General features: G+C 35.7%; 1 protein-coding gene, 1 non-coding gene and 1 pseudogene across 3 annotated transcripts in view; 1 reads left to right on the top strand and 2 right to left on the bottom strand.

The window, feature by feature from the left end:
• The window catches only part of Ugt8 (UDP glycosyltransferase 8), a 75578-nt gene that overhangs the window by 15093 nt on the left and 50241 nt on the right, over nucleotides 1–10244 (top strand). Inside the window, exons 1-2 of one of the 2 annotated variants that reach the window (XM_004641793.2) lie at nucleotides 3975–4051; nucleotides 5458–6281. In XM_004641793.2, coding sequence (XP_004641850.1) covers nucleotides 5460–6281 — 822 coding nt within the window. In that variant the 5' untranslated portion in view covers nucleotides 3975–4051; nucleotides 5458–5459. Of the gene's footprint in view, nucleotides 1–3974; nucleotides 4052–5457; nucleotides 6282–10244 lie in introns of those variants that run through there. The other variant, XM_023701886.1, reaches the window with a different exon arrangement.
• Nucleotides 253–381, bottom strand: LOC111812797. The gene has a single exon (XR_002818194.1). It is a non-coding gene; the product is annotated as a small nucleolar RNA SNORA11 (small nucleolar RNA).
• LOC111812794 lies at nucleotides 1169–1727 on the bottom strand (annotated as a pseudogene).

Raw genomic sequence — 10244 nt, 5'->3', positions numbered from 1 at the left:
TTTCAAATTAATAAATTGCTAATATAAATTTAAGTGATTCAACGTATATTTGACAAAAATAAATACTTGTTCAAAGAATTATTTTTATTTATTATTATTTTTAATTTATTGAAAATAGAAATTCAGTCTTTACTACTAGGCCTTCCATGGATCACCATGGATCAGTGGACAATGCCCACCTCCCTCACTAAATGCTGCAGAGCCTTGTCCCATTGGTACTGTCCAGAAGCCATGTGGAAATGTGTGGAGTACATGTGTGGGACCTTTGCTCACAGGGAAGTCACAAGTGTTGTGCCCCTTGTCAAAGTGACCCTAAATTCCTGTTGAGTGTGTTGTAAACAGAGAAGCCATTCTTCAGGCCACCTGCTCTGAGCACATCCATGGTGATGATTCTGATTGATATATTTAAACACTTGTCTTATTGCTACCAGTGCAATAATAAATGTCAGGGCAACTTAATTCTGCAGAGAACCTCTGCCATTCAGCTAGGTACGGTCTATAACCTGCTTTAGGCTAAATCATCCATTTTATTTTTCTAAACAGCCCAGTTCATGTATGGTATTTTAATATATTTGACATAATTTTCTTTTCATTAAAATTTGTTCAGATTACTTTATATATAAATAATATTATGGGCTAACATAATAACAATATAATTATGTGACAAACAATACAAGATCATTTTTTTTTGAGACAGGGTCTTGCTATGCAGTTCAGGCCAGCCTTGTTCTCTCTTTTGTAGCCCCCAGGCTGGTCTTGAACTCACAGCAGTCCTCCTATCTCAACATCCCAAGTGCTGGAATTATAGGGTGTGTCGTCACACCTGATTCCAAGATTATTTTCTGATGTGATTATCATTTTATGTTTATATAATTATTAAACCAAGATAAATGCTATGGAATGCTTACATAATGCATTTTAAAAAATAAGTGAACTTTATATTTTAGAGCAGTTTTAGATTCAGAATTTAACATTTTTTTTTTGAGACAGGGTCTTTCTATGCAGCTCAGGCCAGCCTTGTGCTCTCTTTTGTAGCCCCCAGGCTGGTCTTGATAATATTCAGCTGATAATACAGTAAATGGGTGAATAATTCATGATATAGCATCCTGTATGAATGGAAAACAAAATGTTGGTCGAAAGAAGGCAGAGAAACTTTGTCGTGTAAGAATCAGAACCGAGGGGCTCCATAATCATTTGGCATCCAATCAATGTTGTGTCTGTGATTAGAAATGTACATGATAGCAACTCCAGGGATCTTCCGGATTCTCTGTTTAAGGTCCTGGTCAATCATGGCCACAATGTAACACTTGTACTAAGTTACTGTGTGCACTAAGCAGTTGTCTGCGTAGGTCCCATTATGTGTACAAGGTATTCATTCAAACCATGGATCCTGGACAATCCTTAGAACCACTCAATACTTCTGTCCTAATTTCTCAATTTCCACCATTACACAATCAGTTATACACGGGATACACTTGGCATACAGACAGTCCATCATCAGTTATACCAAGTCCAGTTTGACTTTGATGGAAAAGTTGATAAAGTTGGTATCAAACAATATGATAAGGTGGGCCTAACTGTGTATTATACTGAAAGAATAAGCAGGAAGGATGTTGGGGGACTTCTCTTTCCTTTAGAGCACTGGGATCTTTCTTTTCTTTCTTATTAGGTTTTAATCTATCATTTTCTTTGAGTCTCTCATCTCTGAGACTAAGCGTTCGCTTCATGGTCCCTACTTTCTTGCTTTCTTTTGTTTTCCCATGTTAATGCTGCTGTCCTGTTTCTTCTGGACTAGTCTGTTTTCTTTGAAGAAAATCCTGTTAATCTCAGTACATCTTACGTTGGTTTCCTTCTCTTTAATGTTTATATGCCTCATTTATTTTCTGTTACGTGCTTAAACACTGAGAATGATGTTAAATAATAGATCTCAAAAGGAAACTTTTATGCTGTCCCAAGCACTAGAAAACCATTAATAGGTGTAGTCATGCTTTTGTTGATTGTTTGGTTGATACAGCTATCGAAACTCTCTCAAATCTTGTCCTATTATAATTACAGGAAAACCTGTTTTTTAACCTTATATATAAAAATGTTATTCTTGATTTTCCGGGAATTTGCAAACAGACAGCAACCCTCCTCAGGCTCAGTCCAGGGTTCCCTGCCCTCTTGGGACATCAGGCTTTTGTCTCAAATCTGTATCTCTACAATCCTGTTTTGTAAATAATCTCCAACTTAGGTTTAAAGGCAACATTAAGCCACAGTTGTAAGCCACACACAGTGGTCCATGCCTGTCATGCCCCCTACTCAGTCCTGAGGCTGAAGGAGGAGATCTTAAGTGCAACTAAGCTCAGGCAATTTACAAGACTGTAATAAAACTAAGAAGGGCTTTGTGTATAGCTGTAGCTTGATAGAACACTTGCCTAGCATGTATGAACCCCTGGTTTCAATCCCAGCACTGCAGGAAATATACAATTAAAAGTAAGGTATGGTGTAATAAGGTATATCCTAAGAGCATTTTTCTAACATTTTTCTAATAGACATACATTGTAAACTAGCAAGAATCTACTATGTCATTTTTTAATTTACCAAGATCATCTTTATGATGTTTATAATAATGATGCTTCTGATGTTTATAATCTTTCAAAATCAAAATTGTATTTGAATAAAAGAGTAAGAGCCAGTGAAAGATTCTGTTTTGTTGGTGATCAATATGATGAAGACCTTTTGATATAGGACCTCCAAATGCTAGACGGGAAATATTGTAACTCCCAGCCTTCTGGATGTCCAGTATGCTAAAGTTGTATTCTCTAAAATTGAGGAATGAATTCTGAGGAACAACAGAAGTTAAGATTAGGAAATTTTATTTAGGGAGAGACAGCTCCTAAGAGATAGCAAGGGCCCAAGTGGGTTGCCAATGCCCACCTCCCAAAAGGGAGTTTTATTGAGCAAATCATAAGGTAGGTACAAAAATCACGAGATGGGTACAATGTGGGACAACTGTGATCAACGAATAAAATTACAAGTATAGCTTCTGAGGTAATGTTGATCCAGAAGGAAGCAGGTTACATAGCAAATGGACATGGAAAGGAAACAAGAACTTTTTTTTGGAAGAAATGAGTCAGGAGGTCCTGAAGGTCTAGGTGACTGATGTCTATCTAGAATGTGTTGGATCATGTAGTAACAATTACAGTCATTACTTATCCCTTTTTGGAGACATGCAGACCTGGCGATTCTGTCTTTATCTTGAGGACTGACCTTCAGTGGACATGCCTTCAGCCACAGTTATAGTATATTTTCATTTTCTGCATCAACTCCTTCCAGGGCTTAGCCCTGTCTGACTGCTATAATGTTTGTACCTAATTTAGCTAATGATAAGTGACATTTTTAGAAGGCTTTATGCCACAAGAATATTGGTATTTCTGAATGATTTTTGGAATCTCTGCCCAGAATCTATGTACTTTTTGAACTTTATTTTAATATGGTAGTCACTAGCCACATATAACTAAATTTAATAAAATTTACCTTTCAATTCTTCAATCATATTAGCCATATTTCACTTCTCAGTATTCACACTTGTATAGCGGATACCATTTAGACAGCAAGGAAGTGTAATGTTTTCTTTATCACAGAAAGTTTTAGTGGACAGTGCTATTCTAGACATCAACACTTGTTTACTATAAACAGAAACATTTTTGTGATTGTTTTTTACTTTGTGGCAGTTACTGAAAGAGATTAAAAAGGAAAATAAGAAACAATGAAAGGATTTCTTTCCATACTACTAACTTATATTTTTTTCTAACTATTTTTCATTAAGTGTTTTAACTGTGGCTAGAGAGCCCCACATGGCTCGATATGTAACCTAGAAGGACAGTAGTTTCCTACCCGTGGTCCAACATTCGTTATATATTCTTGGAAGAAGGCAGTGAAAGAGAGTTGCTGCTGAAATGCTTATTTTGCATAAATCTCATCCCTGGAATTCATAACATATTCATGTAAAATCTCTGATTTTTAATTCTTCAGGACTGTAAGAAGGCTACATCAGAGAGATACATTGGTGAGTTAGTATTTGGAATGCCTGGATAGTTTATAGTCCAAGATCAGCTCTTTAATTCTCATTCTTTTAGAAAGAATACCTTCTCCAAATTTTTTGAATCTTAAAGCTCTTATAACAAGTCAAATAATATTTAACTTTATATGATTATAGTGTGCATTTTACTTCTGCAAGCAGAAGAGGGTTAAAAACATCTGGAAATATAATGTATTTTAATCTTGATATTGGAAGAATCCATCATTTGTCTGTTGTTAGTTTTTTGGTTTTAGCTATTTATAGCATTTGAATGTTGAGAATATGTAGTTTCCACCATTTCGAGGTGGGAATTAGAACAAATATTAATACATTGTATGAGTAAAATATGTCTTGTAGGTGATGTATGTATAAATCTAGTTGGCATTGCAGTGAAAATGCCTCATGTTTATTCATGCAACTGTATAAGTCTTTTCTCTGTTTGCTATTTGTGGTTTAATTTGGAGCTCAAGTATTAATTATGCTGAGGAGGTTGGGGGTGTTACACTCTGGCCCCTATACTTAGCGTGCTTCTTTTTGAGTGTACCATGGAGGGCTACTTTATATGTAGTATGAAACATGAAAGATAGTAGAGATATTAGCTATTCAGTTTATAGGCGCCATCTGACTTGGCATTGGCACCAGAGGTAAAGGTCCAACATAGGTTATGTAGTCTGGGACACACTCATTCATCAATCCTTTCTTCAATAGGCATTTCTTCTTAAACTTATCTATTAAACATTTATCTTAAATAATGTCCTGAGAGTCATCAACAAATTAGTATAAATTGCATAAATATAGCCTGCCAGAATACTTGTGGTATTTATTTAGTAAAGGGGAAATACACACTAATGGTCAAGTTTCTTATGAGGGAAATAGTATTTTCTATGGAATTACTAAACTACTACATAAATGAATTATCTACTAAAGCATATTCCTTTTAATATGCTTTGATGATGTATGGGAATGTAATTGAGGAAATAAAATGATTTAAGAGGTATGTACACTGATATAACTGAAAATCCAAAAGCTTATGTCTTCTTGGAACTAATGTTGATGTTCATTTAAGAGATGAAATGCTTTATACTTTTTCACAGATACTATTGGAAGAATAAATATGATGTATCATTCAATATTATGGAAATTTTATTACACATCTTAAAATCAGTGCAATTATGTGCTCCCATACCAATTCATTTTTAATGGATTTCATTATATATTGATTTTACTTCTTATTCTGTAGTTTAACTTTCAAAAATAAAGGTTTAATTAGAAGATGTTAGGATAATTTCTCAAAGTATTGGATCATTGGGTATTTTTCATAGTAAAGGCGTGGGGTTATTTTGAATGGTCATTGTTGCATTATGTTTTAAGTTGCTTTCTGGTTGTCATTACAGCTATGAAGTCTTACACGCTGTATTTCATGCTCCTGTGGAGTGCTGTTGGGATAGCCAGGGCTGCCAAAATCATCATCGTGCCGCCAATTATGTTCGAAAGCCATATGTACATTTTCAAGACACTGGCCACAGCGTTGCATGAGAGAGGCCACCACACGGTGTTCCTCTTCTCAGAAGGCAGAGACATTGCCCCATCTCATCACTACAGCCTCCAGCGCTACCCAGGGATCTTCAACAGCACCACCTCGGATGTTTTCATGCAGTCCAAAATGCGGAATATTTTCTCTGGAAGATTGACAGCAATTGAACTGTTTGACATACTGGATCATTACACTAAGAACTGTGACATGATTGTTGGCAACCAAGCCCTAGTCCAGAATCTGAAAAAAGAGAAGTTTGACCTGCTGCTGGTGGACCCTAATGACATGTGTGGATTTGTGATAGCTCATCTCTTAGGGGTTAAATATGCTGTATTTTCAACTGGCCTTTGGTATCCTGCAGAGGTGGGTGCTCCTGCCCCTTTAGCCTATGTCCCAGAGTTTAACTCACTTCTCACAGACCGCATGAACTTGCTGCAAAGGATGAAAAATACCGGCGTTTACCTCATTTCCAGAATAGGAGTTAGCTTTCTGGTTCTTCCCAAATATGAAAGGATAATGCAGAAGCACAACCTGGTGCCGGAGAAGTCCATGTACGACCTGGTCCACGGCTCCAGCCTATGGATGCTGTGCACCGATGTGGCTCTGGAGTTTCCAAGACCTACTCTGCCCAACGTTGTTTATGTCGGAGGGATCTTGACCAAGCCAGCCAGCCCGCTGCCAGAAGTAAGGTTTGGTGAACTCTTGGGTGCATTTTTAAAAATATGAAGGTGATTCTTGTTTTTTGGAAGAAATAGTATTAATTATTATTTCCTAACTAAGGCTCCTTTAAGAAGCAGTGAAGACACAGAGCCTCCCAAGGTCCCTGAGTCTGATGGTCCTTTGCTGCCAGAAATGCTTCCTGGTCATGACTGCATTTCCATCACACTGGGAGGTCCTGCCCAATAGCCTGGCTGGGAAATAAATTTTATTTCTTTTATTTTCGTACCAGGGATCAAACTCCAGACCTTGTGCTTGCCAGACAGGTGCTTACACTACTGAGCTATATCCCCAGCCCCAAGATTTTTTATTAAGTAATAACTAAGTGCCTGAGAAGGTTAGTTTTAAGGAGTATATTTGATTTGGTTTTTAATTAAACACAAACAGTTTTCTCTCATCTCCCCAAATAGAACAATTATGGGTATCTTTATTGGGTAAATTCATGTAAATATACAAACTGAGTAAAAAAGGTTCTTCTTGGAAAGTCAAAACCTTTGGAAAGTCTATGAATAAGAATGGAAATGTAGCAAGTAACTTCCATTTAAGGAATCTTTCTAATTTAAATTGATGAGCAAATGTTACTACTTAAATCTTGACCAGTTATAATTCAAAGACAGAATTAATCATTTCAAGAAAATCTGTTCGCTGTGAGATTAAATTCTTTTTGCTGGTAGAACTAATAGTAAATCCTTCTTTCTTCTGTTCTGCATCCTAACTAGGTTTCAAAGGTGTCCTCAACTAATAGGAGGTATACACATGACTAATAAATGGGTTTTCCAACCTCACACTCATGCAGCTTTTGATGCTGTTAAATGGAAGCTTAAGGCTTCTAGCATTTCTTTATCAGAACTACTTTTGTTCTCACCTCTGGCTGCTACATTCAAACAAGTCTATCAGGGCCTTGATGGGTATATCAAAGTTTTCTCCTATAGGTGTCAAAGAACAATCCATGAAAGTTTTTTCTCTTTGGGTAATTAGATGATTGAGATATTTGATCTGTAGGTTTTCTAATGCAACCATCAGTTATATGTATCATGGAAGACTTATAGTTCAAGTAATGTGGAAACACATACATGGCCTGACCAGGTCCTGTAGATGCTAGCATTTTAAATCTGTGCAGCTGACAGAGGCTGCAGGGGAACAGTTGAACTCTGTGATAGCTGGAAAGGACAGGGATTGACCTCAGTTTAACTCAGCCACTCAGGATTTTATCCAAGTTGGATTGAAATCCTTAAATATTCTCTGCCATAGTCACCTTGTGATGTGTTAGTCTCCTTCCTTAAGGCAGCTAATGTCAGATTTTGGCAGAAACAACTTCTGAAGGATTTGGTAAACAAGTGTCTGACTTACAAATGTTTAGCCAAAAATGTTTAATTTTTTAAATTGTTTTTTATTTTTAAAATAATTTTATTGAGAAACAAATAGCAATGAAACAGTTTCAAAACCGATTACTAGTAGTTTCAATAATTAATATATTGCATATTGTTGTCTTAGTGGTTATTCATTATAGAAGATGGAGACATGATAACTTGTCCACAAACACTATTAGAACAAATCTTTCTGTTCACTGAATAAAGAGAAAGTAACTGGATATCTATACTATTTTCAATATACAAATACAAAATTGTCATTCATTTGTATCCATTTTTTTGTTTAGTTTTGTCAGAGAAGGGTATTCCATTGTGATTTAAATATTGTAGATGCATGAATTCAACAAGATATTCCAATATACTCCAGTAGTCCATAATAGTAGTGGGTCATCTGTTGGACTGGCAGTGTCAGAAGTTGTTGACCTGAGCCCTTTACAGCCCAGCATATCAACATGGCTTCACCCTTTATACTTCATTTTTATACCTTTCTGCTGGATGGTTAAGATCAAGATAAAGCAAGACCTATATAACAAGAAATGTAACTTTTGTATCTGATAAGGTCAGTCATGTCCCCTCAGGACTTATCCTGAGACCCTGTACCTCAGTTTGCAGATCGTTTGTGAGTGTCAGCCATGTGGATGAGTCATGGCTATTGCTTGACCAGTTTCCTCTCTGTGAAAGCCTGAGAGAATGTTTTCTCTCCATGTGACTCTCCTTAGGCACACTCTGCATCATTGATCACTTTCCTCTGTGGCCCCATAATCTCCTTGATCAGAAAATTTGGGGCCCAATGAGTTACATGATGCTACAGTACAGATTCTCCTATGTCCTGAGTCTTCACTGACCTTGAAAAGCTAGGGCCAAAATGTCGGCTGTCTTTGCTGTCCTTTTTCTCTAGTTTTGGATCTGTAAACTTGAGTTGTTAACCCTCTAGAAGAGAAGCTTAGTGATATTATTACCTTATAACATAGGCAGTTGAGCTTAACCTCACTATCTGTCTGAATATCAAACATCATAGATATAACATGGAACAGGTATTTTCCATCAAGTGTTGGTATGTTAAACTTTGAGTCCCTACAGGATATAAAGAAAAAATATTAAAATTAAAAAATAAAATGTATTTTAAAAATAGGAATAACCAATTACATATTTTTACACAGAAATTTAGAAATCTAACCATATGCAGCATTGTAGCAGGACAGTCCTGTGACATTTTTTTCTCTTGTCTCGTTTTCATTTATTACTTCCCCCTTTTTTTTAAACAAACATTTACCTGAGAGACAGTATGGCAGTAATTGGTATGTCATGACAAGCAGTACATATTTAGAAGACCAGAATAACAGGCATTCCAAGCATGACCCTAGTATTATACATTGCTATCTTCAGTGTAGTTGCTTAGTTCACAGATATCAGCATATATAGTTAGTCAGGGTGAGAATCCTACCAATTAACTGCTAGTTTCAAAAACCTGATGAAGATTCTCGGATCATTGCTTTGCCCATCTTGTACATATAACTGTATGGCTTTGCCCCTGTCATGTTTCCTAGCTTTTGTCCTTGCCCTCTCTTTGTTGTCGAATCCTCAAGTTCTCACTTTCCTTTTAATTGTGTTATACCTTTCTATTTTTATTTTGTCTTTTGAGTTCTTATACTAGGGAGACTATACGATATTAATTGTTCTTTTAAAAATTAATTTTATTGATAAATAGAATTTGTCAATAAATGTTATTTATCAATAGTATTGATAAATTCTAGTTTCAAAACTGTTTAGTAGGACAGTTATAATAATTAATGTGTTGCATATTGTTGTCTTCGTAGTAGTTATTGTACAATATGCAGACATGATATCTCGTCTAAACACTATTAGTACAAATCTTCTCATTGAACTAAGAGAAAGTAGCTGTACATGTCTCCTAACTACTTTGTATATACAGATACACACACACACACACACACACACACACACACACATATTTCGCTCCAAAATGGTCCTTTACTTATAACTCCCTTTTTTGCTTGGTTTTGTCAAAGATGGGTATTCCATTGCCATTCAAATATTGTAGATGCATGAATTCAGCAAAATAATACAATATAGTCCAGTAGACCATAATAGTAGTGGGTTATCTGTAGGACTGGCAATGTCAGAAGTTACTGACTTAAACCTTTTACAACTCAGCATATTAATATGGCTTTACTATTTATATCTTGAGTTTATACTTTTCTGCTGGATGGTTAAGATTAAGATAAAGTAAGACCTGTCTTTATAACAAAAAAAAATGTAACTTTTGTATCTGTGGTTTAATATTTTTGTAGAGTAGGGGTGCCGAATCACCACTCCGTCTTGTCTATATCCTGATTTTTGTCTGCATCTCCATAATATATCCTATACATTTTCATTTGTTACTCTCACCAGAATTGTCTAGATCAGAGTCCTGTGCTATTCATTTTTTTAACTTTTTAAAGTTTTTAATACTAGAATATATCATATGATGTCTTTTAAATAAATTGTAAGTCAAAGATATAGTATAAATCTTAGAATAAAAATTAAGATTAAGCAATAT

The sequence above is a fragment of the Octodon degus genome, unplaced genomic scaffold (assembly GCF_000260255.1).
Source record: "Octodon degus isolate 3935 unplaced genomic scaffold, OctDeg1.0 scaffold00142, whole genome shotgun sequence".
NCBI classification, from domain to species: Eukaryota; Metazoa; Chordata; class Mammalia; order Rodentia; family Octodontidae; genus Octodon; species Octodon degus.
Note: the sequence above shows the minus strand (reverse complement) of the source record. Positions and strands in the feature narration are given on the sequence as shown.